At 37.0% G+C, this 16,172-nt stretch overlaps 1 protein-coding gene and 1 pseudogene across 3 annotated transcripts in view; both read left to right on the forward strand.

Moving 5' to 3' along the window:
- Nucleotides 1-16,172, forward strand: part of FNDC3A (fibronectin type III domain containing 3A) — a 162,626-nt gene that overhangs the window by 19,005 nt on the left and 127,449 nt on the right. For 2 of the 3 annotated variants that reach the window (XM_004577484.3, XM_004577485.3), the window contains exon 2: nt 796-933. In XM_004577484.3, the coding sequence (XP_004577541.2) occupies nt 835-933 (99 nt within the window). In that variant the 5' untranslated portion in view covers nt 796-834. Of the gene's footprint in view, nt 1-792; nt 934-16,172 lie in introns of all 3 variants that reach the window. The other variant, XM_058670773.1, reaches the window with a different exon arrangement.
- Nucleotides 5,187-5,351, forward strand: LOC118758076 (U2 spliceosomal RNA; annotated as a pseudogene).

Below are 16,172 nucleotides of genomic sequence, written 5' to 3' on the forward strand. Positions count from 1 at the left end.
TTGTCTTTTGTTTTCTCTGGGATTCAATAAAAAGCAAAATTCTTGGGCCCAGCGTGGTAGCCTAATGGCTAAGGTCCTCACCTTGCATGCACTGGGATCCCAAATGGCCTCTGGTTCTACTCCCGGCAGCACCACTTCCCATCCAGCTCCCTGCACCCCTGTGGGAGACTTGGAAAAAGCTCCTGGCTCCTGGTTTCGGATTGGCTCAGCTTCAACCATTGCATCCGCTTGGGAAGTAAATCATTGGACAGAAGATCTTCCTCTCTCTCTTCCTCTCTGTATAACTGACTTTCAAATAAAAATAAATAAAAATAAAAATAAAATAAAAATAAAATAAATTTAAAAAAAATTTTTAAAGCATAATTCTTGTCTTATTTCCAAAGACAAATAGGAAGTCAAAGGAGGAAGGGGTTGGATCCTTCTTAATCACCTTGTTCACCCATCGGAAAAAAAAGTAGTAATATTACCTCTCATAATAGTGATTATCCCAATATTTAGATTAAGTAATGATGGTTAATTAGGATGTAAAGCTGGAAGGGTTGGAGAGAGAGCATACAGGAAATTTAAATAGAAGTTTCTGATATGTGATATGAGTATTAGCTGCAGTGTATATTAGTGTATTGTTGACTTTGACAGTTGGTGATTGTAGGAAATGAATTTTCCTTAAACAGTCTGACTGAGAGAAAGGAAGTCAATGGAATGTTGTAGAATTTCTTTAGATTAAGAATGAGAGCTCTTGAATGCATTCTGTTTTAAGAATATACACACAGATGGCTATGTGATTTTGTTTTTCAGAATTGGAAAGTGATCCAGTATATTGATGTCTCGTTGATAATGGCAGAACATCCACCACTTCTGGATACAACTCAGATTTTAAGTAGTGATATTTCTCTTCTGTCTGCCCCGATTGTAAGTGCAGATGGAACACAGCAGGTAAGGAAACTGAAATGTTTCTTATGTCTAGTACACATATGTTTCCTTCATAAGAATGCAAAATTATCGCAGATTTAAAGTTCATAATAGTGGTCTCCTACTTTTTTTTTCTTCATTTCTTTTTTTAATTCCTATTTATTTTTTAAACTCCAGTTCAAAATGTTATTTGAGTTTTATAAGATGATAAAATAATTGAGCTCTTTGAAGTCACTTCTAAAATGCATCACCTGTTATTAGTCAAATTTCTTCTGTATTTAATTGCCACTGAAGTTGCTTTTTTTTTCAAGACAAGTTTCTAGTCCCTGACTGATTTCTTAAAAATTAAATTTAATTTTGCACCTTAGTGATTATTAGAAATCATTGCCTTATGTCATCATGAAATTATTTAATTATTTGAATAAGTGGCTTGCCTATATTATAAAATAATAAACTTTATCATCTGTTTCTTCTCATTTCCTCTAGTCAGAAAACCGCCTTCCCCACCCCCTCCAAAACAAATACAATTCCTGGAAAGCTGATATGTGTTTACTGCCAACTCAATGCTTTAAAAAGGTGGTTCTGTGGCAGCACTGATTCATCCTCCCTTGTAATTCTAAATGGGTGAGAGTAATTAACTTCCACCTGAGCCTGTTATACTTCTAGCAGTGTGTTTAATTCTCACAGCTGCCCTTAGTAGTAGATATGAAAGTAGTGAGGAGACAAAGGCATAAGCACATATTAAATGATAATGAGGAGAAGAACACTTCAGGTCCTGTTATGTAGCAAGCATTTTGCTAAAACTTATTTAATTGTTTGAACAATCTTTTGAAGTTGATGAACTTTTGTCTTTATTTTGCTGTTAAAACGTTTTAAAATGCCTAAGTAACTTGGTCAAAATCACAAAGTTTGTGCTCCTAATTCTCATTCATTCTGTCTCCTTAGGAAGATTTTAAAAAGGACCATATTTTGTTATTTTATAAATCTAATATTAATAGCAAATAATTATGACTTGCTTGCACGATAAGGGAGTACTTTTTTTCACTTTGCTATTGAAAACCCAGTGACAGCTGCTTTGGGTTCAACAGTTTTCTGTTTATGTGAATATGGCATAAAAAGTATTTCCTGGTTTTAATTTTCTCATGTGCTCAGATAGCTTTTAGCAACCACTTTATTTCACTAACTTCCTTTTCAGTGCTCAAATTTAAGTCTGTTAAGATTTTCTTCTCATTAAAATAACAGATACAGAATTTACTTCATGAGACTCCTGGGGAGTATCTTCAGTTGTCATTTGTTTCCTCAGGTTAGTTACTGGTCTCAAGTGGTTGGTAGTCTAATATATTAAAGAATATGTTATTCAGTTAATCATAGTAACCTTGATTATGTTAAGGGAAAGACAATAGATTGAAATGGTACCACAATGCCCTTTTAAATCTTTTAACCAGTAGATGTGTTTACTACTGTATTATAATGCAGAATTAGTCTCTTTTACAAAAAGATTATTAGCAGAATTTTTTGATACCTTAAACAGTGGTGTAGAGATACAAAGATTTTAGGGACAGAAGAACCCAGTATAGCAATATTTAAAGGATCAGATAAGCTTAGTAAATCTGTAAGACATGTTTTTTAGTAAGGTGTTGGTTTTTTTTGGTTTGTTTGTTTGTTTGTGTTAGAAAAAAAAGCAGGTCTCAGAAGGTAGAGTAACTTTGAATTCTAACAGAGTGCATACTAGTCTGATGGGGAGAGAGCTGAAAATGGAAAGAGCATTGTACTTGGCTGATGGATTTGAATTTGATTTGTGACCTTAGACAAGTTAACTTCTCTGAGTGTGTGTTTCTCTAGAAAATGGAGGTAATAGTATCTTTGAAGAGTAGCTGTAGCTATGAACATGAAATGAACCTGAAGAAGCTTGGTAAATGTTTGCTGAATCTGAATTGACACACTCAGTAAATGTTTAAAGACAAGAAACAATAGATATGCCAGTCAGGGCTTAAATCAGTTGACACTGTGAGGAGTGGATGAGAAAACGAGGAAGATGGTGAGGAGGGACACATACTAAAGTGTAAACCTGGGAAAAGACCAGTGACTGCATAGGTATGGTAGAATGCAAAGAATTAAACAGGAGGAAATGACAAAAATGGAAAGGTGGTAAACTTGCCAGCAGACATTTCTTTGTCTTCACCCAAAGGCTTATTGGTATCCAGTTTAGTGCTTGCCGGTGGAGATACATCACCTGGTGCCAAAAGTAAAGCAGCACACTAAAAGACAGTTCCTGACAGAGAAGTGTCGTGCACAGACATGTTAAAAATTCAGGACAGCAGGGATTTTGTCCCTCATCTTAACTTTCTTGAGAATATCGTACTATATAATGTGATTTTTAGTCTATCTCTTGGGGTCAATTTTTTATTTATCTCCTAAACAATATTTTCATGTTTTAACCAGTAGACGTATTTACTGCTGTATCATATGAAGAAAAATGAGGCTTTGGGTTAAAAATTATAATGAAGGGAATCGCACTCAGCATCACTGCTATTGTTGCTTAGAGGGAAGCTGTAATAGACATTTATTATTCAATTTGATGAGCAGCATTTAGCCTATTTTTGTTTCATGGAATCCCTACCCTGTGATTAATAGGTTTCATTTTGAAAGAAGTTTTTATTGATAAGAAAAATTGAGCAGATGGTATAGAGTTTTTTACAGTTCTGCACAATTTTCCATGTTAATATAATGATGTGATGTGTTCTGCTACAACTGATTAACCAGTATCAATGCATTATTCCTAATAAGATCCATAGTTTATTTTAGGGTTGACTCGTTTTAGTTTATAGGATAGGCCTTGATAAATGCACATCTACATCATTGTTAGAGTCATACAGAACAGATTTCATCAAAAGTCCTCAGTGCTGCACAACTCATCCCTCCTTCACGCCTTTCCCAATCCCTACTACCACTAGGCTTTTAATTATTTGTCTATACCATCGTCTCCCCTTATTCATTAGTTTATTGAATTTTTTAAAGATTTGTTTATTTATTTGAAAGGCAGAGTTACAGAGAGAGTGAAGGAGAGACAGAGGGAGAGATCCTCCATCTGCTAGTTCACTTCTCAAATGGCCTGCTGTAGCTGGTATTGTGCCAGGCCAAAGCTAGTAACCTGGAACTTCTTCCAATCTCCCGCATGGGTGCAGGTGTACAAGCACTTGGGCCCTCCAAGGCACATTAGCAGGGAGCTGGACAGGAAGTAGAACAGCCAGGACATGAACTAGCAGCCAGTGGAAGGCTGGCACAATAGGGGGTGGCCCCAGAATTTTATTTTTTACAGCGTGAGTTACAGATGATCAACTGAAACCTGAAAATATAAAATTGAACATCCAGAAATAAATAATTCATAAGCTTTAAATTGTGTGCCATTCTGAGTATTGATAAAATTTTATACCCTCCCTCCCATCCTGTTTAAGATGGGAATCATTCATTTGTGCAGTATACCCACTTTGTGTCCGCTACCCACCCATTAGTTACTTAGTACCTGCCTGGATTGTCAGATTCATATCACCATATCACAGTATTCATGTTCAGGTAAGCTTATTTGCTTACTACTGGTTCAAGAGGGCAAAAGTAATGACACTGACCATTTCATTAGGCATGCTGTGATATCTTCTATGTATTATTTTTGTTATTTTATTTTGTTAATCACTTTGCTTAATTTTCTAAAAATTTTATAGGGACATATTTATTAAAAAAAAAAAAGAACATAGCATATACATGATTCAGTAACAGCCCTGATTTCAGGCATCTAATTGAGTCTTATTATGTATATGGAAAAGGGGGTACCACTGAATTTTATCTTCTATGGCATGCCATGTAGATCCTTATAGCCTTTCAGACTGACTTCTCTCATGTAGCAATACAATATGTACAGTTTATTTCAATGGCTTAATAGTTTATTTCATTTTTATCACCAGTACTCCATGAATGTACCAGGTTATCTAGTCATGTATTAAAGGGTATCATATTTCCAATTTTTGGCAATTAAAAAATAAATCCACTTTGAATATTCATGTGCGGATTTTTCATCAATATTTTATTTCACTTCATTTCAGTAAATACCTTGAAACATGATTGCTGGATCACATGGCAAAAAACTACCCAGTGGTTTTCCAAAGTGGCTATGTCCAGGCCCACATTGTGGTATAACAGGTGAAGTCACCACCAGCAAAGCCGGCTTCCCATATGGGTGCTGGTTAAAGTCCCGGCTGCTACATTTCCAAACCAGATTCCTAATCGCTTCTCGGCCTTTTGGCCAAGATCAAGTGTAGTATCCAAACCAGATTCCTGCTAGTGTGCCTGGGAAACAAGTCAAAGTTTCCCAAGTCCTTAGGCCCCTGTACTCACCTGGCAGACCCAGAAAGGGCTCCAGGCTTCAGCCTGGCCCAGCCCTGGTCTTTGCAGTTATCTGAGGGTGTGAACCGGTGGCTGGAAAGTCTCTCACTTCATCTTTCCTTTTCCTCTTCCCTTCCCCCAGCCCTCTTTGTAACAGTGCCTTTCAAGAAAATAAAAAATAAAGCTACAAAAAAAAACCTAAAATGGCTAAATCATTTTGTTTTCAGTCATGTGTTTGGTTTGAGATCAGATCCTTTCCCCTGATAGCATATAGAAGTGCCTGGGGTGCCGTGTTAGAGCCTCCAGGTCAGGTTTTTGGTTTTGGGTTTTGATGTTTGTTTGTTTTTTCTTTTTAGCAAAAAGTAGGCTTCTGTCAGTTTTAAGGAATATGAGCTGTTCAGTCTCCTACTGTCAAAAGAAAACACAAATTTAGGCAATTTAGTTTCTTTTGTACTTCAAATTAAGTAGCTATATCCTCTCTAGATTTTATACATTTGTGTTCTGAAGAACTGGGTGCATTTAAAGTTGGCTTACCAACATCTTCTCAGCTTCTTATCAAGCCTCTTTTTAAGAAAAACTTCTTCATTTCATTCATGTTTCTTTGTTATTATTACTATTATTACATTGTAATTTGCATTTTTTCATTTGTACTCATAAGATTTTAATTTATTGAGGTGACTAGGGGACAACAGAGGCAAAAACTATTGGTAGAAGGTTATTACTTTCATTTTCCTAGACTGGGATACGCCATGCCACACTGGCAGGGCCTCAGTTAGGCGGGAAAGGAGCAGCTAGCATAAAGACTAGGTCAAGCCCTTTTTCAGGATTAGTGCAAGATGAGGAAGTGCTGGACAAACAGTTTAGGATTGATCAGGTTTTCAGCAGGCTTTGGGCCTAGGATGATTAGGGTGGGGGAAATATTGACTTGATATATGAGTTAGGTAAGGTGGTTGGTTGGGGTTGTAAACTTCAGTTTGGTAGCTATATGAAAAGTGTGCTCATGAAGCCAAACCTAAGACTTGAAAGGGACCATAAAAATTTCCCCAAACTTTTTCTTTAACTATTTGGGTAGTTGACAAAGCCATTCACTAAGGTAAGTCTTATCTCTGCTCCTCTCTGTATATCTGACTTTGCAATAAAAAAAAAAAATCTTTTAAAAAAAGTCTTATCAGTCAGGATAAGAGAGATTATTTCATGGTAATAAACCTCTTAATCTTAGTCATTTACAGAATGTTGCACGTCATGCGTAGGTTAGCTGTCGCAGTGTGCCGCATATTTGTGATGTTTACTTGAGACCCAGCATGTAAGACCTTGCTGGTATCATGGTAACTGTGTGCTGACCTCCATTCATGTTTGTTGACTTATAGATAGCATTTGGCCTGATCTGTCATCAGTGAAGTGAAGCTAGTCTGGAGAGAGGCAGCAAATATTTGGAAAAGATGCAAGAATTTTCTCAGATAAGGAGAATGAAAGTAATGGTTTGAGCTCTAAAAGGTTTGAGATGTGAAGGGTTATGGCAAAACTTCATTTGCTTTTGACTGACTTTGAGATGTGTAAGTTAGGATAATAAAAATACTGGAAGCTACCATTTTAGCTTTAGTCATGTGTCTGATACTGAGTCCTTTTCATGTATTATTTCATTTAACCTTAATAATTCTTCAAAGTAGTTTAAAAAAGTAGTAGCTCTATTTAACAGAAAATAAATTTTAGGTGTTAAGTTACTTTTTACTACTGGGTTTAAGCAGCATAGCTTCTAAACGGCAAAAACCAGGACTCGAACCTAAGCCTAGGGGTGGGTATTTGGCCCAGGCACAGTGATGCCTGCTCTGGTAGTGCCTAGTGCATGTCCCAGCTACTTCACTTCTAGTCTGGGTTACTGCTCATGGCCACCTTGAGAGGCAACAGAAGGCTCAAGGGCTTGGGTCCCTACCACCCATGTGGAAGTCCTGGATTGAATTCCTGACTCCTGACTTTAACCTGGCCCAGCCCTTGCTGATGTTGGGCAGTGAGCTGGCAGATGAAAGATCTCTATCCAGCTGTCTTCCTGTGTCTGTGTCCCTTTAAAATAAAAAGAAAACAAAATTTTTGAGGCTCAAAGCTAAGTCTATAATGTTCCTATTCATATATCATTGTTCTAATCATTGTAAAAATGGATGTTAATAGATTTTAAGAAAGCAATCTAATTTGAGCTAGAGATACAGAAATTATCAGAATATTGGGGGCAATGAAGCAGTAGGAATGAAGAAGATAATTTCTACTCAGGGTGTTTTGATTTGATGTGACGGGAGGTGGGTGGGAAATGTTAATTTCTGATAAAACATTCTTGTGAGAAAGCTTGTGATGCCTGAATGAAACTAGGTTTATATTGCATTTTGTCATGAACACAGTGGAGCTTTTCAAACCCTGCTACAGATGTCTTGTTCCCTGGCTTTTCTTTTCAAGGTTTTTGGTCAGAGTGTTGTTTTCCCACTTGTTATTACTGCAGACAGTGAGTGGTTAACAGATTGTCACGTATTGCTTTTGACATACTCACCGGAGGAAAGCTGTTTGTCCTAAGGGAACTCTGAGTCCGGCCAAAGAAAGGGAAACCCAGTGATGGAGCAGACGATGACGGTTCTTCAGAGATGGCAATTCTTACAGAGCTCCAACCCCCTGCTTCTGCTTCGGTAGCTGTTAGTCTGCAAGCTTTCACTGCTACTGTGGTGGAGGCTGTTGGTTTTTGAGACTATCATGAAGCTGGGAAAGAGGGAACAGGATAGAGCAAAACTCATCCATACCCAGAAGTCCGCTGTTCTCCTTGAGCAGATTCTTTAGGCCTTCAGTGATTTCCAGAGATAAGAAAAAGTTGGTTTTGACCACTTCGCTCTATGTTCTCATCGCTGTTATGGAAGAGCAGATTTTCCAAAGTTTGCAATTTGCAGTTCCACCACCCAAAATGGGGTTTTAATGGAATAAAAATGCAAAGTGAATCAAAGAGCAGGTCTTGACTTTGTATAATATATAACATTTTTTTAGTGTTAAAAAAAACTTTTATGAACATCTAATCTTTGAAATAAAAAAATTATTTACCAACCTGCATTTGTTTCCCAATATAGACAGTGTAAACAATTTCTATATTACATAAAAACATGACTATGGAATAAGACTGCTCAAAGTCTTCTGCATTAACATTTGTAAAAAGACAGTATTTTTTATCTGACTCAGATTTTTGCATTAGAAATTAAAATAAACCACTGTATAGGTCAGTAAATTCACTTAAAATTTTTCATCATTCTTGTTGCTACACAACATACTTTCATATAGAGTAGGCTCTTTGATTAGACACTTGAACAAGAATTATCTTAAATATATTCAGTTTTTTTGTTTTTGTTTTGTTTTTTTTCCAGAGAAAACTAAAAAAAAGCATAACAAGAGAAAATAGAACTGCTTCTTCCTATCTACACCCTGTTGCAAAAATGCTAAAATGTTCATTTTGAGATCAGCTGTTACAGGTTACTACTTTATCTCCAAGAAAGTTATGTTGTTTTGATTGGAAATAAGAAAGAATTGACTAGTAACGAAAATCAAATATAAGAATTTTAAGAATTGATTGTATAGTTAAAAATCATCATTAGCAAATATATTCATTTTAAAAACCTGATAACCTATGTTCCAAACTATAAACATTTAGTACATTTGAAGGCTGACATTACTGAGACTCTAAAATAATGACTCATACCTTATTCACAATGGTTTTTCTGCCCCAAAATTCTAATCCAGGCCTTTAGTCATAGATTTCGTTACCCAAATTAGTCTCTTCTAACTGCTCTGTAGTGTTACCTTACAAATTAGATAGCCATTTGCCAAACTCTTCATTTTTAGGAACTTTTAGAAATGCTAGAATTTAAATATTCAACAAGTTCTTTCCCATTAGACTATTCCTGTTACATACCTGCACTGTGCTACCTTATGTAATGTTTCATGAGAAAATGCTTTTTAAAAATTCTAGTGTTACCTACTAACAATTTTATTAAAAAGTTTTAGTTGTAATGATCTGGAAAAAACTTTAGATATGTTCAAGTGCTTGCTGTATAAAATATCACACTTCTTATTCTAAATGATACTAAAATCTGACTTCCAAATTTGGAATAAACATTTTAAATCTAAAGAAAAATGCTTCCCAAGATATCAGTTAGAAATAAAGTTTCAAAGAATGTAAGCTACAATTTTACACTTGATAGAAAACAATGAGTATTCTTTCATTGTTAAAATATATATTTGTAAGAAAGTAAAAGTTGGTGCATTGTTTTTGAAGATTTATTTATTTCATACTCAACGCAATTGCTCAGTGGCTAAATCCTTACCTTGCAAGCGCTGGGATTCCAAATGGGTGCTGGTTCATGTCCACTTTTCATCCAGCTCCCTGCTTGTGTTCTGGAAAAGCAATGGAGGACACCCAAAGCCTTGGAACCCTGTACTTGTGTGGGAGACCTGGAAGAAGCTCCTGGCTTCAGATAAATTCTGCTCCAGCCATTACAACCATTTGGGAAGATCTTTAACTCTCTCCTCTCTGTAAATCTGCTCTACCTTTCCAATGAAAATAAATAAATCTTAAAAAACTGGAAAAAAAGGGGGGGATCTATTGATATCTTTGTGAGAGTTGTAGAGGCAGAGGGTGAAGGAGAAGAAGGGAAGCAAAGAAGGAAAAAGAATCATCCATCCATTTTCATTCCCCAAGAGGCCAGAGCTGGGCCAGGCTGAAGCCAAGAGTCTAGAGCTGCTTCCAGATCTCCCATGCGGGTCTAAGAGCCCAAGCACTTGGGCCGTCCTCCACTGCCCTCTCAAGTATATCAACAGGGAACTGAATCAAAAGTGAACATGCAGGTAAGAACTGGCATCCATATGGAATGCTGGCACCTTATGCACTACACCTCAATGCCATTCCTGGTGAATTGTTGTAAATACCTAATTGCCAAAATATCCATCTGAAAAGTGACAGATTTTTTTCATGGAATTCCAACTAACATGACAAAATTATAATTAGAATGTTAATTATTTTTAAATAGATTTTTTTTCATTTTTAATTATTATTATGATTTTATAATTTAGCTCCATAGGCCCTGGGATTTCCCATACTCTCTCACCTATTCTCCCCACTGCACTGAGTTCTCCCATATCATTACAACAGCATAGCTCTTCATAAACAGTCATTAAGTCCATCATTGTAGGCCTGGACAATGGCAGAGAGTCCAGCATCCTATTGTCAAGACACATTGAACAGTTTCACTGGGAGTCCATCTTTGATCTGGAAGTAGAGGTGCACATTACACCACTTCCTCACATCTAGACATGTCAGTCTCCACTACAGACACTTATAAATCTCCCAAGTGAAAAGCCACAACAGAATCAACAGGAAGAAAAACAAAATTTACAATGCCATGGAGTTAAACAACATGCGACTATTTATAACAGTATCATTACAGAGTTACTATACATCACCTTAAATAAAAAGCCACAAAACAAAATCAACAACAGGAAGACAAAAAAAAATTTACAATGCCGTGAACTTAAATAACATGCTACTAATGTGTCACTGAAGAAATGAGAAAGAAAATCAAGAACCTTCTTGAAGAGAATGATACTTCTGTATGATCTATGAGTTAGTGAAGAATTTAATGAGAAAAAGAAGCGCTTTGAAGGAATAAAAATAAAAACAAAAATATCAGAATTCATGAGATGTAGTTTCTGTTGATCTTTGTTGGTGAGACGTATCTCCTGTAGGCAACAAATAGATGGATTTTGCTTTTTTAATGCAGTGTACTAATTATGCCGTTTGATGGATGAGTTTAAGTCATTTACATGCAGGGTTAATAAGAGTAGCTGGTAATTTAGTCCTGTCATTTAGCAATGGGTTGTTCATTGTTTGATTTAGTGTTTGGTTATTTTACTGGAATGTTTTTAACATTTCCCTTTGGTTTTGGTGGGTGCTATTCTCAAGAGAACATGTTTAAGTATCATTTGTAGGGCAAGTTTGGAAAAGGTGTATTTTAACTTTTCTTTATTGTGGAAGCATTTTCTTTCATTTTGAAAGATAAAAGAAATCTGTGCTGGGTATGTTATTCTGGGTCGACCATTTTTTACCTCTCTTAATTCTTAAATACTTTTTTTATATTTTGGCTTGACCCAGCTCTGCTTCAGGTTTTTGATTGTTTCCCCATTGTGGCAAGAAATATCTTGTGATTCTGCGATTCTTTCTTCTGCCTTCTTCATTCTATTATTGAGACTTTCCACTGAGTTTTTAGTTTGTTCTATTCTGTCCTTCATTTCCAATAATTTGGTTTGATTTTGTTTCAGTGTTGCTGTTTCCTGTGTGGCATATTCCTTAAAATACTGCCTGTGCTTGTTGTTGTTGATAAAAAGGTTTATAGCAAGTGTTTTGAATTCTGTATCTGAAATTGGCAAAGGCTTTTGCTCCTTTGCAGGGGAATCTTTAGTAATATTCACTGTGCCTTTGTCTTTTCTTTTGCTTTTGGTTGTTGTATTTCTGGAGCTGTGTCACCCACAGGTCTGCATTTCAATTTTATGACAAAATAGGGTGAGGACACATATAAACAGATGGAGATACATTAGCCAGGGTGAAGAAGACAGGACACATTCCAGGAAATAGGTCAGACCCAACAGCAAAGGGCACCTACAGACTGATGGACATAGAAAAGTAGTGGACACAACAGTGTGTATTGCAGTGACCAGATAACCCAGTGGCATTCACCAGGCAGCAATCTGAACAGCAACCAGGTGGGAAGGGAAGGTCACCAGGAGCTCTGCAGTGAATTCAAAGAATTGCTTGTCCTGCTGGTTTGATTGATTTGACCAGGATCAGAGACAGAGCTCTAAAAATTCTGTAACGTGAATCTGATTATAAACTTTTATAATAAATATTAAATTTGAGGAGATTTTGATGCTCTTAGATTAATATAAAATGAGTTGCCTTTCGTAAGAAAAATTAAAATTGCATAGTTACTTATAGAAATGGATGTTGAGTTACAATTTTTCAATTTACAGCCTGCTCTTTTAATATATAAGCCAGCTCCAGATCACTGCTCATATATATATATATATATATCAATCTGTTAACAGTGTTCCCAGGAAATAGGGATTGCTTGACAAGAAAAATACATTGTACTTTGAACTGTTGAAAGCTTAAGGATATTATTAGTTAGGGTTAATATAGACTAAAAGGTACATACAGCATTTTGTTGTATTTTTGCAGGAAATTAATTGAACACAGTTCCTATAACCACCTTCAGATTAAGAAATAAAACTTTACAGTGCCCCCAAAACACTTTGCTCTCTGTCACTTGCCAAAAACATATATATTGTAAAGGTTTATTTATTTATTTATTAGAAAGATATGCAGAGAGGAGTAGAGACAGAGACGAAGATCTTTTATTCTATGGTTCACTCCTCAAGTGGCTGCAATGGCTGGAGCTGAACCAATCCGAAGCCAGGAGCCTGGAGCCTCTCCTGAGTCTCCTACGCAGGTGCAGGGTCCCAAGGCTTTGGGCCGTCTTCGACTGCTTTCCCAGGCCACAAGCAGGGAGCTGGATGGAAAGCTGGGCTGCCGGGATTAGAACTGGTGCCCATATGCGATCCTGGTGTGTTCAAGGCAAGGACTTTAGCCACTATGCTGTTGGGCCAGGCCCACAAAAAAATATTTCTTCCCAAACATATTATCTTCTTTCTGCTTCTCAAGTCAAAGATTAGTTTTGCCTGTTTTGAATTTTATGTAACTAGAAATATACAATATTGTTTTGTCTAGCATCTTTGCTTTATAAGTGTGTGTTAAATTCATTCATATTATAATCTAAAACATGCATAATATTGCATTTTATAAATATCCCTAATGTCTTTTGTTTCTGAGAATTTGAAATTTTTTTCTCATTTAAGGCTGTCATCAGCAAGAATATAACAAGAATAATCTCATTTTGCATACTGTTCTTTGTTTACGCATGTTTCTATATTTCTTTGAAGTATAAACATAGAATATATGTAATAGAGAATATGTGTGTTCATATAATAGCTGCTTTTTTTTTATTTTGTATTTATATGTGCTCAAACACTTCATTTTCAATTGATTTAGTCATATACCACCGAACACCAAATTTGTTTGTTTGCCTTATTGTAGAAAACTAGTATTTTCCCTGGATATCTGCTGCCTTGTCTCTAGGGTAAGATGATTTTTTTCCACATCCCATTGATGGCGAAAAGAAAATTCCCAAAGAGAGTATGCCATTGTACACTCCAGCCATCCCTGTATAACTGACAATCACTCTGCAATCAAACCACCCTTTGGAAATGCCAGGTTTTTTTTTAAAGATTTATTCATTTTATTACAGCCAGATATACAGAGAGGAGGAGAAACAGAGAGGAAGATCTTCCATCCGATGATTCACTCCCCAAGTGAGCCGCAACGGGCCGATGCGCGCCGATCCAAAGCCGGGAACCTGGAACCTCTTCCAGGTCTCCCACGCGGGTGCAGTGTCCCAAAGCTTTGGGCCGTCCTCAACTACTTTCCCAGACCACAAGCAGGGAGCTGGATGGGAAGTGGAGCAGCCGGAATTAGAACCGGCGCCCATATGGGATCCTGGGGCGTTCAAGGCGAGGACTTTAGCCGCTAGGCCACGCCGCCGGGCCCGGAAATGCCAGTTTTTTGCTGGACATCCTGCTTCCTTAGGGTGCACATTATTAGCAAATCAGGACCAGAACTGAGCATACTGTGTGGCATCCTAACTGCTGCTCCAAATATGTGCCTTTACTTTTTTCTTTAAGAAAACAAAGCTTATTTACTTATTCTGTTTTCTTAAAGAGACTTACTCCGTCAATGCCTACAACAGCCAGATCTAGGCCTGGCTAATACCAGGAACCAGGAATTCATTCCAGTTCTGCCCAGCTGGTTCTCTTAGCCATCACCTACTACCTTGTTTGATCTGCATTAACAGAAAGCGGAACTGGAAAGCTGGAGCAGCACCTAAACCTCAGGTCCTCTAAAATGGGACTTGGATACTAGGACAAATGCCTGTCCCCATCCCCACCTCCATCAGCATTTTAAATAGTCTCCTTCATAGTTTTTTGTGCCTGTTCCACATTTGTAGATACTTTAGAAAAATTTTCTAGGAAAATGGAAACAAGTTAGTTGCAAAAAAAATGATTTTTGAAATTCAGGTATATGAGGACATCTTCAAAAGTTCATGGAAAATGTGTGTGTTGTGAAGAAAAAATAGCTTTTATAATTACTTTGCCCAAACAATAAATTTATACCTTAATTTCAAGTTTCCATGAACTCTTCAAAAAAAGTACCTTATGGATAAGAATCACAATTGGCAAATCACAAATCATTATATTTAGTGATTATTAAATATAAGAAGGAAGGATGGTTAGAAAGGATAATTCTCAAATAGTGCCTAGTTATAAATGAAAATACAATTCAGTTTTGTAAGTATTTACTAAAGTTGATTGTTGGGTTAGGTTGTATAAAGAATGCTAAGTATAAGACAGCATTTCTGTCCCTAAAAATTACAACCAAGCATATGAACATCCCATGCATGCATGTGTAATATATTTTTAAGTATATATTTAAGAAGTAATTTAGCATCATTTCTGGGTGGCAGGGAACAGGATAGTTAGCAGCCTGTGGAGCAAGACGGCCCCTCCGTCTGTGAGAGACACACTGCAGTGGTAGGAACCACAAGGAAGAGGAGGCTCCAAGCCTGATTGACAAAGCCAATGGCTGCATTTCAAAAATGAAAGATGTCTCCTGTTCCATTCTCTTCCTTTTGCCAGGATGATGATTTCCTAGTCTTCCAGGTCCTTCCTGTCCTGGTATGTCAGCACCCGATAGAGGCATTCCTATGGTGTCAGTGATGGGGCCTCCTTCTCCTCCGATGATGCCAGTAGCACCTGATCCTGAAATGAAGCCACCCATGGGAGACCATGTGCCACTGGTGCCAGGGCCCCCAGTGATGAGACTTCCTGTGAGTCCATGATGGTACCCACTCTTCCAGACAGGTCAGGATAGAGGGGAGCCTCCTGAGAACAGTTCTGTTACTTACTCTGCTCCACCAGATCGTGATGCTGTGAACTGGGTGTTTTCTGACAGAATGACAATGAACACTTGTCCCTCCTTCCCCCACCGCCTTTTCCTATCAAAAAGAGAGTAGCTTTAGAGGGAAGAAGGGATATTTTTAAAAGTGCGGTTTCTGTTTATATTGTGAAATATGAAAATGAAATTGTTAACTTGGCTTAAAAGTGATTTTGAAGGCCTTTTTCATTCTGTTGCCTTGATAATATTTGTATACACTTGAAAATGTTTTCCTTTTCTCAAGATTTCAGCATAGCTTTGAATTATGCATTATGCCTACCTCTTGACAAATGTCTGAGTAAATATCCTTTTCTTTAGCTAGCATTAATTCCATTGATTCATATGTGACTAAACGTATTAGTGGCCACTTAATAGTCTTATTTACTTTTACAGTACACAAACTGACATCTTAAGGCTAAATCTGCTGGTAAACTTCTTGCAATTGACACATTGATAAATACTTGTTGTACAAAGAAAGCATTCAATGTTAGCATTCAATGTTAGCTGCAAAACTGACCATGAAGTAGTGCCTTTATACAAAGGTGGTTCATGGGAATTGGGAGACAAGATTGAAGCTAAGCTTTAAAAGAGGGAAATGCAAATGAAAAGGTCAATGAGGGCATAAGTTTAAGAAACCTAGTACCAACGGTAAGGCCTCTGGAGCAGTGGACTTGTAAATTGCCAAAGGAGTGATGCAGTAGTGTTTGATGAAGCTGAAGAAGTACATACTCAACATCTTGCATACTACTTCTAGGTGTTCCATAAAAAA

This window comes from Ochotona princeps, chromosome 12 (genome assembly GCF_030435755.1).
Source record: "Ochotona princeps isolate mOchPri1 chromosome 12, mOchPri1.hap1, whole genome shotgun sequence".
Classification (NCBI taxonomy): domain Eukaryota; kingdom Metazoa; phylum Chordata; class Mammalia; order Lagomorpha; family Ochotonidae; genus Ochotona; species Ochotona princeps.